Source organism: Zerene cesonia, unplaced genomic scaffold, assembly GCF_012273895.1.
Source record: "Zerene cesonia ecotype Mississippi unplaced genomic scaffold, Zerene_cesonia_1.1 Zces_u003, whole genome shotgun sequence".
Taxonomy (NCBI): domain Eukaryota; kingdom Metazoa; phylum Arthropoda; class Insecta; order Lepidoptera; family Pieridae; genus Zerene; species Zerene cesonia.
Genome location: NW_024045133.1, coordinates 1219251 through 1239617, shown reverse-complemented (window position 1 = coordinate 1239617; position 20367 = coordinate 1219251). Strand labels below are relative to the sequence as shown.

Genomic DNA, 20367 nt, shown 5'->3' with positions numbered 1-20367 from the left:
CACGATGACAGCAGATATAAAAAAATAACATGGAATAAAAACCTCTGACGCTCGCCGGTCGTTACTTGGCATTAGACACAAGACACGCTCGCTTCGCTCGCTCGGTCCTTGCGGGTGTTTATTATGTGATTGTGGGCAACTGAGCTGGTGGTTCGCCTGATGGTGAGCGATCACCACCGCCCGTGAACAGAGCAGAGGTAGTGCCTCTGCGTATGCTCTAGGGCTCTCTCTAGCTCCTTTAAGGGGAGTAAGAAACTGACGACTAGAATGACCGAATGGACTGGGAAGGTGGCAAGGTGAGGAAAAGGAAACAGGCCTTCAGCTTCCCCATTCACGATACGAAACACATTAGCACAGTACAGGTGGTTCAGAGTCAAGCTCCGCTTCTCTATGTATACTCGTTATATAGTAGTGCTACTCGCTATATAGTGCTGCTCGCCCCGGCTTCGTCCGTGGTACATATATAGCCTATAAGCGAAGTTTTTTTTTTATTCTAAGTAGACATGTATTTTGTACACAGGTACATTATAAATCAATCAGAACTAATTTATCGTGGAAAATATGAAATAATTTTTTAGTTGAAAAGAATTATTTTATATTTCATATTTTCCATTTTTGTAGGAATTTTTCCTACAAAAATCAGTCAAAAAGCCCTTTTCGAAAAGCGGTTTTGACTAAGGTGAAGGGATAATATTTGTTTAGTACCTACCTACATCTAGATTTACACTAATGTTATAGAGGAAGAATTTGTGTTTTTGTTTGTTTGTTTGTAATGGATACAATAAAAAACTACTGGACCGATTGTAAAAATTCTTACACCATTAGATAGCTGCAACTTCGCCGAGCGGCTTAGGCTATATATGTACATAGGCGAAGCCGGGGCGAACTGCTAGTATTTTTATATTTGTATATTCTTAACACGATATAAGTAATTAAAATTGTTAATTCTAGGAAATACATTCTTAACGTTATCTTACTTAAAAAAAATAATATTAAAACCTGAAAAACCTCAAGAATTCAGTCTTGCAAAAAGCAAGGGTCATTGCTATTATATTACTTACAACGTAAATTATTTCGACGACTTTCACATTTTGTCGCGAGCGGTAACAGTATTCCTGTGTTGCCAGTTATGGTGTTTCCCAAAAGTACGGGACGGGAGTAATATAGTGAGTTTAGAACTTAGATAGTAAAATATTAATGTATTGAATATCTTTTGCTAAGTACCTGTGTTGTTTTTTATTATAACTTAATAGGTTATACCAATTTATTACTCAAAATGATTATGGCTTAAGAGCATGTTTACGTTTTTTTTTTATTTATTTAAAAGTATCTATTAAGTATTTTAATATAGATTAACTATGTTTAGGTGTGTTCATTCGTAAACATTATCATAAAGTGTAAAATTTCTAATAAGCAGGCAGAGGAAAAGAAATTATACATAAAATTGGAAAAGTATAAAAAACATACTCTGAGACAGCCACCTTTAATTATATTGCCTAGCCTAATTTTCATCCCTTATACGCTTTTGCAGAATATAAATATCCTGCACGACCGAAGCAAACTCAAACATTAACCAGCGGTAACTTAATAAGGCAAAGCATGGCAACACTTTACATTTTTATTCAGTTTGCCTCGAGATTCTATAAGTGACGGTAGTAACACAGCTTTTTTTTAATCTTAGCGGCATTTTACGAAGTGACAGATTTGTTTTTTTATTATCATAGTGATGTGCAGTGCATAGTTTTTATGAATTCATCGATTTGTTTTATAATTGCATTGTAAGTAGCTATATTATGTAATTATTATATCCAAACGATTTTATAACCGGGTGGTAGGTGTTTTATTGCGTAAACCTTACACTTGAATGTGTACTTCAGTGAATAAAGATTTTAGTATTAAAAGCTTAAGGAAGTTAAAGTCGATCTTATTCATAAATTCGTCGCTTATTTTTAATTTAATAATATCCATTTACAGGGTTATAGCTTTTTTTTAACGATTTAATTATATTATTTCTGCGCAAGACTACATACCTTACGGTGGTATTTCAGATGTTTGACCTTTACTAATAAAATAGTACGTTTTTGATGATCGAAAAAAAAAAATTACATCGATTGGGGTGGACGATGTTATTAATATAGATCTGAAGTGTTTGTTTGTTTGAACGCACTAATCTCAGGAACTGCTGGGCTGATTTTAAAAATTATTTCACCGTCGGGCATGTACTTAATCTCCGAGTGGTATATATATTAAAATGCAGTCATTTGGGTGTGCAAATGGCATAATAAGTGTTTTTATTCATCTTCGTATATATATGTAGTTTGTTAAATAGTCAATTCTTAATACTATGTAAGAATGAAACGTGAAATGATATGTAAATTGTTTTAATTTTTAGTTATATAGCATTGAAATCCTACTATCCTACTAATATTATAAATGCGAAAGTTAGTAAGGATGTGTGTGTGTTTGTTGCTCTTTCACGCAAATACTACTGAACTGTTTGCAATGATTTTTAGTACGTAGATAGCTGGACAACTGGAATAACTTATAGGAAACTATTTATCCCGATATTCCTACGGGATACGGACTTACGCAGGGGGAACCCGCGGGGCGCGGCTTGTGCTTTATAAATGAGAAATTTTAAAAGAATGGAAAACATTTGGTCACGGGGCTGGATTTTTTTCCATTCATTCAAAATTTCTCATGTAAATTCTTTATTGCGTTGGTCAAAATATGTGAGGCAAAAAAATAGTTTAAAAATTATTTAATAATAACATAGACACATCTATATTATAAAGCTAAAGACTTTCTTTGTTTGTTTGAACGCGCTAATCTCAGGAACTACTGGTCCGATTTGAAAAATTCTTTCAGTGTTAGATAGCCCATTTATAGAGGAAGGCTAAAGGCTATATATGTACCACGGGCGAAGCCGGGACGGACCGCTAGTAAACAATAAAAATATGCAGATATCAAAAAAATTATCAATTTTATCTTTATTAAATACGCAGACCCGCGTGCATAGAGTAAGCCGGTGTTGTTGTTTTGTTTGCATCTCTTTACGTCGGGAACGATTAATTGATACCAATTACATTCACTTAACATTTATGAGTCGGTTTTGCAACACAGACTCATATTATACTTATGTTATAACCCGACATCGCTCGATTTTCGATGAGAACGATATAATATGACTTTGAATAACTGAAATACATTGAATACTCTAGATATCATGAAAATATGATGAAGTTAATAAGGTTTAAGTCTCTATGTATTTTGCTGTGACTCAATCTATATGAGTGTATGTATTACATTATTATTTTACACTAGCTGCGCCCCGCGGTTTCACCCGCGTAAGTCCGTATCCCGTAGGAATATCGGGATAAAAAGTTGCCTATATGTTATTACCAAATTTCATTGCAGTCGGTTCAGGAGTTTTTGCGTGAAAAAGCAACAAACATACACACATCCTTACAAACTTTCGCATTTATAATATTAGTAGGATAGTAGGATAACATCAGGTTCTACTTGGCTGACCCACAGGTAGTTAGAGATATAGTATTTTTAATAATATCGAATCTGATTCATTGTTTTCAACTTATACACCTCACCTTAGTGACCCGCTCGCTTCGAATAATTTATATTTACAATTATAATGCCCCATTTGCATTTATTGCGTTCCAGAGTCACTAGCTTTTTGGTGTAGTGGTTAATTTTCTGTGAGCGTGTGTGTCGAGTACGCTTCGGCACGAATTGTGCCAGGTCGTAACGGGGATTACACCAACACAGGATACTGGCGTGAAATATATGCTACTTTCGTGCGGTGCTTGAGAGAGGTGGAAGCTTGGAAGCTTGTATCCTTTTCTTCGCACTTCTTATCCCATTCCTTTATTACGTCAATCCTTTCCTTATCCTTTCCCCCTTAAAAGCGGACAGCGCATTCGCAGAGGCGCTACCTCTGCTCTGTTCACGGGCGGTGGTGATCGCTTACCATCAGGCGAACCACCAGCTCAGTTGCCCGCTGTGACATTAAAAAAATCTTAGTGTCCAAGGTTCGAATCACATAGGAATAACATTACGCGAGTAATGATACTTCTACATAATTATAAAATTACAAGCTGACCCGTCAAACGCTGTTCTGCCTTACTCTTATCATTTTGGGGTATGAAAAATAGATGTTGGCCCATTCTCAGACCTAACCGATATGCACACAAAATTTCATAAGAATCGGTCCAGCCACTTCGGAGGAGTAAGGTAACTAACATTGTGACACGGGAATTTTATATCTATACTTCTATACTAATATTATAAAGAGGAAAACTTTGTTTGTTTGGTTGTAATGACTAGGCTCAAAAACTACTGGACCGATTTTAAAAATTCTTTCACCATTCGAAAGCTACATTATCCACGAGTAACATAGGCTATATTTTATTTTGGAAAAAAATAGGGTTCCGTAAAATATTTTCGGTTAACTGAAAAAAATCAACCAATGAAGTTACTTATTTTGCGTACGCTGCCTAAACTACAAAAGATAGAGCCATAAAATGTTAGAATTAATTGTAGATCTTATAAATATCTACAAAAAAGTCCGCGACACACTATACCTATCTATGTCGAGTGAGGCACAACAACCAAATTTTTATTTAAAAATCTTGAATTTTTTTTGGACTACATTTCAACGCGTTTATTTTACTCATGCTATTAATCTTTATCAAAATAAATTATTTCATCAATAAGTACAGTTTATGTTGATAATATTTGGTCTTTGAATGATTAAAATTAGACGTTTCGTTTTGAAGTTGAGGTGAAATTAAAATATTACGTTTTCCTGCACGGCCCGTTGCGAAGTGGGCGTCGATAAACTGCTTTCGCGTGAAAGAGCACCTTACAAACATCCATATATTCATCCATACCTAAAAACTTTCACGTTTATAATCTTAGCAGGATCTGGCTGTAGACGTACCACGGGCGAAGCCGGGGCGGACCGCTAGTATAAGATAAAATTAACTAGCAATTTGCCCCGGCTTCGTCCGTGATACATACAACATACGTAACTGAACGTAAATATGACGTAGGTGTATATCCAACGGTGATCCAACTCTTGCAATCGGTCCAGTGGTTCCTGAGATTTGCTAGTACAAACAGACAAAGAAACGTCTAAGCTTTATTATTATTGTAAATTGATTAACTATCACATAAGTCACGGATAACACGTTCTATTCTCGGCCAGTGAAAGTAAAATTTGAATGCTATTATATATCCACATCAATGTGACAAGGAATGATCTCTTGGGCTCACTTGATAATAATCTGTGTATTAGTTTTCGAGGTTACCCGTCCGAACATGCAAACTTTCTCTTTATTTTTGTATGAGGTGTCTCAAGTAGGTAATTTAATAAGGTGACACGATACGATTTGTTCGTTCGATTGTCACAAATTACTACTAAAAAGAAGCCTCAAATCAAATTTCTTAAATAATAAATATAATATAATAATAATCGCCTCTATCAAATTTTCGTGATTATTTTTTTTTCTATTTTTTCAAAATTTCTCATTTATACAACACTAGCTGCGCCTCACCGTTTCACCTGCGCATGTCCTCCTTTAGACTCGATTTTGACCCACTTAAAACGGATAGATTTCGTTCAAACTTTGTACATTTGTCAAGGACTAGCTATGCCCCGCGGTTTCACCCGCATAAGTCCATATCCCTTAGGAATACCGGAATAAAAAGTTACCTATATGTTATTCCAGTTGTCCAGCTATCTACGTACAAAATTTCACAGCAATCGTTTCAGTAGTTTTTGCGTGAAGGAGCAACTAATACATACACATCCTTACAAACTTTCACATTAATAATATTAGGAGGATTAGTAAGATTTCAATGCTATATAAGTCAAAATTAAACAGTCTCAATTTACTTATTAATTTATAATACAAAATCATAACTTTATCTAGTAATATAAGATATATTTATCTCTTCTTAAACTCAAACTCAAACATATATTTATTCAATTATACTTCTTAACAGCTATAACATTTACCACCGGTTCGGAAGGCGGTTTCTACAGAGAAGAGCCGGCAACAAACTCTGTAGTTGCTCTTTTAAAATAATATCGATTTTACATTTTAATTCTACATAACATGTAACATGTACATAGCAATGATAACTATAATATAAAACAGGCGTGAGCAGTGGTGGCTTAGTTGTTAGTACTCCGACTTCAATAAAGACGCCAGTTCGAGATCCGATGTGCCAGTAGTTAGACAGGCGAGCGAAGCCACAGGCGGAAATTTATACTAACAGATATCAAAATAGGTTCACAGTAGCTAAGTAACTAAGAAATGGCATTACTAAAATCGATAAAATCTTATAACCTGATAAGGAATAATTGAAACACAACATTGAATACTCTAGATATAATGTGAACAGTAAATGACAATATGATACAGTTAATAAATCGGTTTAATTCGCTATGTATTCTCTTGTGACTTCTTGCACTAGTTTTTGCCCGAGGCTTCGCACGCGTTGATTCGGTGTTTAATGGATGTTATTATACGTATACACCTACCTCTTGAATCACTCTATCTATTAAAAAAAACCCTTTCAAATTCTTCAAATCCGTTGCGTAGTTCTAAAGATTTTAGCATACATAGTGACATTATTTTACATTCGTAGATGTTGTAATTACAAATACGATAGTAATGCCTTTAGAATATCTGTATCTACTAATTTTTTAACATAAAACCTCCTGAAAATTATATTAAAATATAACTGGGGACCTGTTTTAGCGATTTTACTTTACCATTAGACGCTTGTCCCGGCTCCGCCCGGATATCAAGATTACCGTATTATCCCAATCCCATTTCATCATCATCATCATCATCAGCCCATACATGTTCCCACTGCTGGGACACAGGCCTCCTATGAGGGTTCCAATCCCATTTAATCGGGATAAAAAGTATCCTATCACCCAAGTCAGCCCATACCCTGTCTGTATTGTACGTATACCAAATTTCATGAGAATCCGTTCAATAGTTTCAGCGTAATTGAGGGACAAACATGCAAACAAAAATACTTTCACATTTATAATACTAGCTGCCCTCCGCGGTTTCACCCACGTAAGTCCGTATCCCGTAGGAATATCGGGATAAAATGCCTATATGTTATTCCAGTTGTCCAGCTGTCTACGTACCAAATTTCATTGTAATCGGTTCAACAGTTTTTGCGTGAAAGAGTAACAAACACACAGGATTAGGATTAGTATGATTAGAAAGGAAGCAAAGCTGGGACAAGCTAGTTATAATTAATTTTAACATTAAACCGAATCGTCTTCAAATTATCAAACAAGACGTAATTTAAAACACACATACATAGTTGGCTATCAAATAAAAAAAAATCATCACGAATCGATAACCTTCGTTCTTCGAAGTCGGTTGAAAAATACAAGGTCCTCCTTTGTTCCATAGTTGATAAGATATGATATTTTGTTAAATTGTCTATTTGTGCTATTTAACTTGGAAACCATTATAACGATACTAAACATTCTCAAACACAAACATGTATTTATTGACTTAGACTTCATATAGAAGCACTTTTGAATCGTCATAACACAGTTATAACATTTATTTCTTCACCTTTTAAGCTTTAATAATATATAAATTTAATTGAGATGTTATATAATGTAAAAATTGATAGTTAATAATTAATGTTATTTGTGTAAAACCGTTAATTATTATAAATAAACTAGCTGCACCCGGCAAACGCTGTTCTGCCTTACTCTTATCGTTTAGTGGTATGAAAAATAGATGTTAGCCGATTCTCAGAGCTACCCAATATGCTTACCAAATTTCAGAGGAATCGGTCAAGCCGTTTCGGAGGAGTATAGAGACTAACATTGTGACACGAGAATTTTATATATAAGAATAAATAAATAAATAAATTTAAGTTAAAATGCATTCCACATGTCAAAGATGCGTTTACCATAGATAAAAAATATCGTATGTCTATATTTAGAATATTCAAACGGGATTCGAATGAATTGATACTTATTATCTTATCAATAGCTTATCAATAGTTTTTATAAGGGAAGTTGGAATCACGAATGTTGGAGGTCTAACCGACTTCGTAGAAGAGGTTTTGTATGTGGTAGTCGAGCACGCTTCGGCACGAATTGGGCCTCGCACCGGGGAAGTACCACACGCCCACAGAAGACCGGCGTGAAATAGCATTCTGCTGTGTTTCGTTCGGTGAGTGGGGGAGTCGGAGGCCCATATCGTTTTCCTTCCCAGTCCTTTCCTTTATTTCTCTCGCCAATCCTTTCTTAATCCCTTCCCAATTTAAAGTCGGCGATCCATTTGTAGAAGCGTAAGGTCTGCAATGGACCTTATGCCTCTCCAAATGTTCATGGGCGGTAGCGCTTACCATCAGGCGTCCCACCAGCTCTATTACCGACTGTGACATAAAAAAAGGTGAATCAATGCATCAACTTTCATTGTTAATTTATCACATAACAGCATTTCTTATGTTTGTTATTTCAGAACTTTCGACTGCGTGCACCGATTTTAATGAATCCTTTTGTAATTTGAAAACTGGTAACTTCCCTGTGGTTCTTTAAATTTGGTCTAGTTCGGAGAGTATGAAGAGAAGAAATTAAAAACTTTTTAACGGATTTTAAACATAATGAATAAATAAATCGCGTTTAAAATCCCCTAAAAAATTTTTAATTTCTAAATGTATAATACTCGCGTAAAATCAACCACAAGAAAATACTAGTATGAAGGTCGTTTTTGTTTAAAATAATTATAAAATTGTCCCATTATGGGTACCTAAGTTTTTGCCCCTGATATTCACGGGTGATATGTAGGTGACGTACTCAGTATGGATTTGAATCCGTTATATCTAAAAAGCCATCAACCACTGAGCAATCAGGCATTTTCCCACGTAACAATATCCGGTGGAAAATGGAAAAACTTGTGCGTTTTTAGAGCGTAAACTATTACATACTTGGTAAGAATTGGTACATGACGGTTCTTATGAGAAATCCACCGCTTGTCGTTGATACATAGAGAATAATTATTAAAAAAAAAATTGAAAAGTGCACGCCTCATACCGGTTTAAAAAAAAATTAATAAAAAAAAAGACTCGAATCTTTCGCGCCATTTTCCACGTAGTAAAGGAAAAAAAACGCGTACTGCTATACTTTAGATATACAATGGATAAGTGGATTTTAGTTTTCGTTAATAAAAATTTAACTGCGTTGAATTAGACCGTGGTGTTCGAAAGGAAATAAATTTAACAAAACGCGATGTATAGATAACCGTACTAAAATAATTTCATCAAATTAATGTATGTATTGTCGGTCGTCGATAAGTCTACAAAGTAAGTAAGCTTTTTATAATGCACAACTCGTTATTAAGGGGTAAGGAATAGGAAAGGATTGACAACTGGAAAGAAGTAATGGACTGGGAAGGGCGAGGAAAAGGAAACGGGTCCACAGGCAGACATAAAAACATACCAGTGATACTAATAAAAATGTGTAAAATCATTTAATCCAACACACAAAAAACATATTGTGAGAGTCGAGCATGCTTCGGCACGAATTGGGCCAGCTCGCACCGGGGAATTACCACACCCCCACAGAAAACCGGCGTGAAATAATAGCTTTTGCTATTGTTCACGGTGAGTGGGGGAGCCGGAAGCCTATATCCTTTTCCTTCCCAGTCCTTTCCTTTATTCCTCCCATCAATCTTTTCCTAATCCCTTCCCAATTAAAGTCGGCAATCCATTTGAAGAGGCGAAAGGTCTGCTATTGACCTTACGCCTCTCTAAATGTTCATGGGCGGTGGTAGCGCTTACCATCAGGCGACAAACCAGCTCCATTGCCGACTATGATATAAAAAAAAATGAAATAACATTGAATAAACGAAAATAAATGATATAAGAATTCAAAAAAGGGAAAACAGTGAATTGATTCTTTGATTTATCCGTGATTCTTTTCGTGTTTGATAAAAAATTATTGTCATTTGGTCTTATTTGCAACCGACTTCAAAAAAGGACGAGGTTATCGATCCGATTCCATAACGCATAAGAGATGTCGCCGCTCTGATCCTACTAATACTTAACTTTAATTGCAATCGGTTCACTAGTTTTTGTGTGAAAGAGCAACAAAAACACACACATCCTTACAAACTTTCGCATTTATAATATTAGTGGGATATATAATATATACATATATATAGTAAAAGTAGGATAGGATATACCTTTCCGCAGTGACATTTCAATTGTGTGACTGTGAAATAGCCACATTACTCAAAGAGACGTTAAAAATAAATTATAACTGACTGTGTCTGGCGTGGGAACGGTTTGTAGGCAAATTATAGCGTACGTTTGAGGCATTTATCTACTACGCTTTTACTGTTCTAACCCGACTGCGTAAAGAAGATTGTTTTTGGATAGTATATTTTGTATATGCACGTAATAATCTTCTTCTCTCTAATATATAAAATTCTTGTATCACAGTTTTCGTTGCCATACTCCTCCGAAACGGCTTGACCGATTTTGATGAAATTTTTTGTGCTTATCCGGTATCTATGAGAATCGGCCAACATCTATTTTTCATCCCCCTAAATGACCAGAGTAAGGCAGAACAGTGTTTACCGGGTGCAGCTAGTATGTATATATTAGCTTCCCGCTCGCGGCTTCACCCGCCTCCAACAAACAAACAAACAAAAACACTTTATCGTGCACCAAATGATAACAAAAAGTAAAAAATATATATATATATATATATATATATATATATATATATATACATTAAAACGCAAACATTCACGAGCACAACAGGCGGTCTTATCGCTAAGGCAGCGATCTCTTTCAGACAACCTGGTGGTCAAGGAGAAGCTGTGGAAAATATAACTATGGGTAATAGGAGCGATTACAACATTTTAAATACATATATACAATAGATATATTTATATCTATATTTAACAAAACATTCATAAATTTAATAGTTCGAGCATGAACACATCCGCTGTCAATAAGGCATAAGGCATCCACTGAAAATCAGTGTCAGTACGCTGAGTGGCGGGCCTAATTAAGGCACATATATATTTTAACTATATTTATTACTTTGTTATATTTACCTATATGTGTCATAATAAACGTATTTTTTTTCTTTCTATATACATAAAACATACAAAAATAAAAGTACATATTATATATAAACATACATAAATTACACACATGTCAAAATAATAAAAAAAACCAATAAAAATAAACAAAAAGGACGTATTTACTAGTTTACAGAGGCACAAACGGAGACAGTATAAATAGAACATGTAGATTTGATATTTATTAATTAGACAGATAAAATTGCCTCCGTATTGTCTTTACCTTTTATACCTTCCCTGGACTATTCAGAATGCACTTATATCATGATTACAACAGATCAGTTCAGCCATTCTCGAGTTTTAGTGAGTCTAACTAACAGCAATTGATTTTTATATACAAGACTAGTTGTGCTCCGCGGTTTCACCCGCGTAAGTCCGTATCCCGTAGGAATATCGGGATAAAAAGTGGCCTATATGTTATTTCAGTTGTCCAGCTGTCTACGTACCAAATGTCATTGCAATCGGTTCAGGAGTTTTTGCGTGAAAGAGCAACAAACACACACACATCCTTACAAACTTTCGCATTTATAAGATTAGTAGGATAGTAGGAAGTAGGATAGGATAGTAGGATTATAAGATTAGTAAGAGTAGTAGGATAGCAGGATAGGATCATTTGCATGCAGGGGTCGTTGGAGACGGGCTTTTATTTGCTTCACCTGTATGTATGTAACCAACTCTTTTAGACTCGATTTTGACCCACTTTAAACGGACTGCTTTAATTCAAACTCTGTACACTTATCAAGGATCGGTGACGATACAATAATTTCATGAGTTTATCTTATTATCTTGATAAGGATTGACAGGATTTAATAATTTATTTATAGGTTATACTCATATTATATGCTCTGTTTAACAGTGGGATGATTAATTTTATTCCATATTTTTTTTAATTTAAGTTTTTTTGAACTAGTTATCAGTAAGGTTGTAAGGAATATAATTACTGATTTTTGTGATAGTCATATAGGGTTTTTCAAAATTGTAAAAGAGGTTTCTCACGATATCCATATTGTATTTTGAAATGTATGAAAGAGGTTTATACTGTATCTAATCTTCATCATCATCACCAACCCATATATGTTGTTAATGCAGGGACACAGGCCTCCTGTGTGAAAATACCACTTATTATTATGTACCCCACACCTAATAATAAATGGTATTTTCACACAGGCACCTCTAATCTACCCTTATATTTAGGGGAAACTTTTGTTGTTTTGTTTGTATGTTTGTAACGTTTTCACGCAATAACTGCTGTAACGATTTAACAAAGTTTTTGTTGAGATAGTTATATCTTCACTATGTTACATAGTTGTAGATTGGGCGAAGCCGGGGTGAAAAGCTAGTAAATAATAAAAATATTTACATAAAGTAAATCCTTGTTAAATGAATCTCATTATGTTCCAGATAATGTTTCAATACGACTACGAAAAACGTCCAACGTCAGTCGCGTGCGACAGTCGCACGGCTACGCGCGACTTTTATGCGCGCCGGCCACTCCCGCCCCGACCGGAATGCGACACATTGCCCGCTAAACCAAGCGTGAGTGGTAGATTTATTATCATAGATTGAAATTAAAAAGTACCTCTTATTTTTTAGTAATAAAGCTAAAGAAGCCTAATGAAAATTACTGAAAATCAGTATTGAGGTGTTCTTCCTCAAATATACTGAGTGGTATCCTTTTTTGGCGCACGCAACCACACGTAATTTATATTTAATTTTTTATTATTATTTTTTTTCATTTCGTTTCTTTTTATCTATTGTTACTATTTGTGTGTTTGTGTGTATTAAAATAAATTGTTCTTTCTTTCTTTCCGATGATATATGTTTTACAGTTAAAACCCGCTTATCGTTAGAACGGGTTTTACCCAGTTAGAACTAGCTGCAACTAAATGTCATTGTTATAAGTTACCAGCTAAGGTTTTTTTCCAGGTACCCTTAAAAGTGTGGATAATAGCGAGTGCGTCGTGCTTCGCGGTGTGCGCCGTACTGGTGCTGGCAACCGTGGTGGTGATCCGTTGGACCACCACGGAGACCTACACAGCCAGGGATATATACGCGGAGGCGCCTGTTCGTATAACTTATTTTTTTCTGTTTGTTCTATTATGAATTCGAAATTTTCTGAACTTGAATTAATTGAAGAATTAATGTTTGTTGAATAAATTTATTGTCCCTTTTTTATGTCAAGCAAAAGGAGTGTCCAACCATTTTAGCCGAATTAAAAAAAAAAGAGGAAGTTGAGAAATTTTGAAAGAATAAAAAGAATTTGATCACGAGGCGGAATTCGAACCCGCCTAGCCTCTCGGCCACTCGTTGCTACGGTTTGGCATAAAACGCGGGTTTCGAATCCCGCCTCGTGATCAAATTTTTTCTATTCTTTCAAAATTTCTCATTTATAAAGCATTTCAATGCTAGGAAACTAAAAATTAAAAGAGGAAGTCATCAATTTGATACGATTTGCATTTTTGTTGTTTGCATACCTTTGTACTTTTTTTAATGTTATTTGTAAGCTGGTGCATTATGGTCTACTTTTGACAAGTTGGAGACGATTTAGTTTTTTGTCGAAAATAACTATTAAGTTACGTAAATGCAAAGTAAAATATGCCCTATGGCTTTCATGTTATGGATCAATTTATATTGCAGGAACCGATATTCTCATTTCCATACCCACAACAACGACCCGACAAAACAACAACAGAATCAGAATCCCAAGATATAGATAACGAGATACAATACCCAATACTAGAAAAGCTTTCAATATTCAAGAACATAGTCGCGAACAGAGATAGACAGATCAATCTCGCCTCCAAACCTCAAATACACCCGCTCCACGACACGTCCTTCCACCACCCGGACAAGAAAATAGAAAAGAAGGACAAACCAAAACCTCCCATCGATAACAAAGACGCAAGAATACCAGAATTCAAGCCCACCTTACCCGACATTTTCACCGATAAACAAATCAAACTATCTGATGGTTACGTAACTGATTTTAAGCACAATGACTATGACGACTATTATAACGATGAAAACCTCTATGATGACTACATGCAGAGTAATACAATGACCAGTTATTTAATAGAAAAGGTCCAGGAGTTGCACGAATGGATAACATCAGACCCAACGTTTGAAGTCAGTAAGCAGAAGAATTCGAATAACTTTGGACAAGTATTGAAAGCATTAAATGAAAGCCTGATAGAGGGAAATGTAACGATCATAATGAGTAAATTAAGGGATATATACTTTGGGGATAATTACACAGTGGCGAATAGTGGTAGGAAGATTATATTGACAAATAGTACGAACTTGCTGTCGTTCGGGATACTCACGATGGATGTGATGTTGTTACATAACATACAGCTGATGGCTTGGGAGAACCAAGTGAGTGTTTTTTAGACCATCGTCGGTTGTGGTGCTGGTGGGTCGGCTGATGGTAAGCGCTACCACCGCCCATGAATATTTGAATTGCGGACTTTACGCCTCTACAAATGTATTACCGACTATGTTAGAACGGGATCAAGAAAGGATTAATGAGAGGAATAAAGGATAGGACTGGGAAGGGTAAGGGGATATGGGCCTTCGGCTCCCCAATCACCGAACGAAACACGGTAGCTTGCTACTATTTCACGGTCCTCTGTGGGGGTGTGGTACTTCCCCGGTACGAGCTGGCCCAATTCGTGCCGAAGCGTGTTCGTCATGCAAACTGTATATATGTAATCGAATCATTTTAAATCGATTTTGACCCACTTCAAACGGATAGATAATTCAAACTCTGTACACTTACTATACTAATCAGGAAGACCAGGATTAAATAAATTCCTTACGTATACACTGTAAGAGAACAAACGATAAACTTAAATCGATGCGTGTTTTTTACATTTTTTCAACGATGTTCATCATTCTTTATTGTTTAAATCCCTACTAATATTATAAATCCGAAAGTAACTCTGTCTGTCTGTCTGTTGCGCTTTCACGCCTGAACCACTGAAGTTTTTGATAAAATTTGGTATGAAGATAGAACTGTACTTGGGAAAGGACATAGGATAGGGTTAGAAAGGGTTGAAAGAGGGGATGAAAGTTTGTGTGAAATTATTGTGAAACCGATTTTGATGAAACTTGAAATGAAGATGGAGCTAAACGTGGGAAAGAATAAACCATACTTTTTAATGCGAAGAAAATACTCCTTACCATGTCGCGCGATATAAGCGAATTCTACGCGGGCGAAGCCGCTAAAAGCTAGTATCTAATATATTTATTATTAACAGGAAGGTGCTCGCAATAAAATGCTCAAAGACCCAGACGTTTTTGCCTTCAACGCTTTATTCATGGAGCCAAGCAAAGTCGAGTCGAAACGGAAAGAAGTTTACCACCACTATGAGAACAGTGCCTTTACGTGAGTATCACTGCAGCATCAGCCATCCGTCAGGAGGTGGATCCTCCTATGAAAGTTTTTATTTATGTCACAGTCGGCAATGGAGCTGGTGGGTCGCCTGTGTAAGCGCTACCACCGCCCATGAACATTTGGAGAGGCATAGGGCCCATTGCAGACCTTACGCCTCTACAAATGGATTGCCGACTTTAAATTGGGAAGGGAATAAGAAAGGATTTTCGAGAGGAATAAAGGAGAGAACTGGGAAGGGTTAGGAAAAGGATATGGACCTCCGGTTTATTTCAGCTTTCTTTTCAGTAAACGTCAAAATTTCCACCAAGAACCGGCAGATGAGTTCAGTATGGGAAAGAATCTTCTGGAAAACGTGCTGGAACTGGGAATGAGCACAGCGAGAGCTGCTATACATTTGGGGAAGGCGTATAAAAATACGAAGTATGTTCACTTATTTTCAACTAGCTTCCACCTGGGGCTTTGCCCGCGTGGGTTTAGGACATTTACAAATGATTTAGTGGCTGTCTGTTCCTGTTTTATCAGGAGCATTTAATCGGGATGAAAAGTATCCAGCCACACAAATCAGCTCATAACCTGTCCGTATACAAAATGTCATGGAAATCCGTTCAGTAGTTTCACATTTCAAATTTATAATATTAGTACAAACTTTCACATTTATTATATTAGTGTGAGAACCTACCATTTTATGTGCGAAAGTTTGTAAGGATGTATGTTTGTTGTTCTTTCACACGAAAACCGCTAAACGGTTTGTAATTATACTCAGCAGTGATATAGTTACTTACCAGCATAATACATGCTGTAGAAATACTTGCGTTGGCCGCTGGTCTGGCTATATAGTTACAAAAACATATATTTTAGCCTGGGCTACTTTCTGTTTGTCTGGGATAATCCCTGAAATGGCTGGGATGACCTCTGAAAATGTATACTTAAGAAATTACCACGGCTTGGCAGATGACGCGGGTTCAAATCCCGCCTCGGGATATTTCTTTTTAATTGCTCATTTTTAACAAACACAACGAAATGCCTCATGTATATGCCCTGTCATCCTACTAATATTATAAATGCGAAAGTTTGTAAGGATATGTGTGCGTTTGTTGCTCTTTCACGCAAAGACTACTGAACCGATTGCAATGAAATTTGGTACGTAGAAAGCTGGACAACTGGAAAAACATATGGGTAACTCTTTATCCCGATATTCCTACGGGATTCATACTTACGCGGGTGAAACGGCGGAGCGCAGCTAGTTTTATAATACAACTCTATAACACACACACACACATCCTTACAAACTTTCGCATTTATGATATTAGTAGGATATCGAAAATAAAAAATATCCTACCTATATATGTATACTAGCATTCCGCCCGCGGCTTTGCGCGCGTAGTCACGGATAAGATAGACTCGGGGCGTTACCGACAAAGTTCCCGTTCCCGTTAGATTTCCGGGATAAAAACTATCCTATGTCCTTTCTCGGGTCTAAAACTATCTCTGTACCAAATTTCAACATAATCGGTTTAGCCGTTCTTGAGTTAAAAATAGTGTAACTAACACGACTTTCTTTTATATATATAGATATGTAGGATAATTATTTGTTATGTTCTAATAACAAATAATTAATAAACTCTATATGCAATTCAAAAATCATTCTTTCATATAAGTCTGTTAATATTTTCAGGAACCTACTAAATCAACTGTCAAACAGAGAAGCAATCAATGCGAACATACAGAACCAATTGTCCCGCAACATAGATGGCAACACTCACGCCTTGCATCACCTGCAAACGTCATACAATGACAGCGCCAGTGTTGCCAGCGAGAGCGAGGTGTACACAGATTTGGACTGTGTTTGGCTTTTGTATTGCAAGAATCTGGTCGCTACGGCGAAATTGAATCCGCCTTATGGAACTATGGCGAGGATAAATGGGTAAATACTATAACTTTTTCTTCCAGCATTTTGACAATTTGAATGAAGCGTAAAATGAAGCTGAATGAATAAAAAAACAATTTTTTTTTTTTTATGTCATAGCGGGCAACTGAGCTGGTGGTTCGCCTGATGGTAAGCGATCACCACCGCCCGTGAACATTCGCAAAAGTATATGAATAAAATGTCTTAGTTTGTTTATTTTTTTTTATATCACAGCGGGCAACTGAGCTGGGGGCACGGGACACTTTTTTTTAATTGATTAAAGAGGGGGGACTTTTACTTTCTCTTGCGACGACGCAACTGACGCTCGCCGGCCGTTACTAGGCATTAGACACTAGACACGGTCGCTTCGCTCGCTCGGCCCTTGCGGGTTTTTTATGTTTTTTACATCATAGCGGGCATCTGAGCTGGTGGTTCGTCTGATGGTGAGCAGTCACCACCGTCCGTGAACAGAGCAGGGGTAGTGCCTCTGCGAATGCGCTGCCCGCTTTTATGGAGTAAGGGAAAAAAGGATTGATGACTGGGAAGGGCGAGGAAAAGGAACCAGGCCTCCGGCTCCCCCCGTATAAAACACAGTAGCATGCTGCTATTTCACGTCGTTATAAGAGCTTGCACAGTTCGTTCCAAAGCGTATTCGACTCCCACAGTAAAATAGGTATATGTCTATTACTAGCTTTCCGCCCGCGGCTTCGCCCGCGTGGAATTCGGTTTCGAATTTCTGTTTCAACTCCTTCTACCATTTTTATGTCCTTTCCCAAGTTCAGTTCTACCGTCATAACAAATTACAAAAAAATTGGTTCAGTGATTTAGGCGTGAAAGAGTAACAGACAGACAGACAGAGTAACTTTCGCATTTATAATATTAGTAGGGATGTCTTTCCCCGGGGCGAGCTGGCCTAAATCGTGTCGAAACGTGCTCGACTCCCATATTAAAAACATGTTGTGTTGTCTGTAAATTATTGTTTTTTTCTACACTAAAAGAGCAAACTTTTATGTGTTTGTTACATACAAAAATTAAAAAAAGTTTTTTTTTCATTAATTCTTTTATAAACATATACCACAGGTGAAGCCGGGGCGAATAGCTAGTCTTTAATAAGTTCCTTTTTTTGAAAGAATAGTAAAAAAATTATCACGAGGCGGGATTCGAACCCGCGTTTTTTTCCAAACCGTAGCAACGCACTCCAGGTATCCTGGGATCCAGGGATCTCTGGTGGCCGAGAGGCTAGGCGTTGCTACGGTTTGGCAAAAAACACGGGTTCGAATCCGGCCTCGTGATAATTTTTTCTATTGTTTCAAAATTTCTCATTTATAAAGCATTTCAATGCTATAAAACTAAATGAAACTAAAAATAATGTTCCTTATTTCCAGGTTAGCTTTAAGAATGTTGGCCGGTGACCTAGCGGCTGATCGAGCGCTTGACACGATGCTATACGAAGCGCTGACAGGTTGGAGCGAGCTCAGGTGCAATGATATGTTTCCCAAGTAAGTTTGGATTATAGTTTTCAACCGACTTCGAAAATAGAGGAGATTATCAATGTGGCTGTGTTTTTTTCTTTCTTTGCTTCATCAGAACTTTCGATTTAATTATTCGTTTTTTATTTGATAGTAATAAATTAAATTTGGTTCAGTTGTGATAATATGTATAACTAGCTGCGCCCCGCGATTTCACCCGCGTAAGTCCGTATCCCGTAGGAATAGCGGGATAAAAAGTTGTCTATATGTTATTCTAGTTGTCCAGCTGTGTACGTACCAAATTTTATTACAATCGGTTTAGTAGTTTTTGCGTGAAAGGGTAACAAACACACACACACAAATCCTTACAAACTTTCGCATTTATAATATTAATAGGATAAATAATGAATTACTTCAATTGTTTATATAAATACTGTTGTTTTTTTTTCAGATGCAGTAAGGTGAATGCCGCCGCAATAGTTCTAGACTCAATTATACAACCATTAAAAAAGTCCCAAAAAACTTCAACATAATAATAGACAGTTTATTTTAAATAGTATGTAATGGAATTTCACTTGTAGATAATCTATGCTAAAAAAAAAACAAAAGCTCAGTCGCCTGAAATGTCATTTTTAATAATGTTAAAAAAAAATGAAATGACGTAACGTAATTATTGCCATGTGTATGGCAATAATTACAATTCTAGCCGTAATGGCTAAGGCTTAATTTTCTATAAGTCACTGTACTTTATGTAATAGTTCTTGGAATCGTGCGTTCAACAACAAGATACAAGTTTCGATTCGATTATGAGAATCGATTTTTAAGTCCTTGGTTAAAACTTAAGAACTTGTAAACATTTAAACTCGAGTAATAAGAACACACTTAAAATGGTTCTCAAATACAATATTGGACAAATAAATTGAAATATCAGCCCTGAGACGGATTGTCCTGTTAAATAAATCAGTATTTTTCTTTTTTCATATGTGAACTCTTTAATAATCTCGCTATGTCAATTGTGAGAAAGAGACAAGTGTATTGTTCTCTTAAATTATAATAATGTATTGCATAGAGGCTATTTATAGGTAAAATAAATGAAATATGTATTTTTTATACATGAGTATTTGAAAAGTGAAGCAAATAACCTATATCAGATCTTCTATTTAATATAGTTTGTAATAGTATGTTAGACTAAGGTTAATAATGAATTGAAGTACAGATACATGTACATATTTTTTACAAAGTGATACATTGACCATGGGCTTTAATGTGAGTTGTAAGTTTAAGTTACTTATGCATTTACTAAGTTTAAGTTTCAAGGAAGCACTTGCGACCAAGGGAGTGGGTTCAATAATAGATAATATTTTGTAATGTTTTACATTTTGTTAGATTTTTTATGGTTATTTTTTTAAATAAGTTTTTTCAATGTAATAG

The 20367-nt window shown here is 36.1% G+C and overlaps 1 protein-coding gene across 2 annotated transcripts; it reads left to right on the top strand.

The window, feature by feature from the left end:
- The first annotated feature begins 1626 nt into the window (after positions 1-1626).
- Positions 1627-20367, top strand: LOC119838557. 2 transcript variants are annotated; one of them, XM_038364540.1, is made up of 9 exons: positions 1627-1778; positions 12567-12701; positions 13092-13229; positions 13803-14540; positions 15425-15552; positions 15847-15981; positions 17237-17485; positions 18853-18966; positions 19388-20367. In XM_038364540.1, exons 2-9 carry the CDS (start codon positions 12570-12572, stop codon positions 19467-19469), a joined length of 1716 nt encoding a protein of 571 aa, XP_038220468.1. In that variant the 5' UTR covers positions 1627-1778; positions 12567-12569; the 3' UTR covers positions 19470-20367. The 2 variants fall into 2 exon arrangements, with proteins under 2 accessions (XP_038220468.1, XP_038220469.1); XM_038364541.1 differs by lacking the exon at positions 1627-1778 and adding an exon at positions 8866-9003.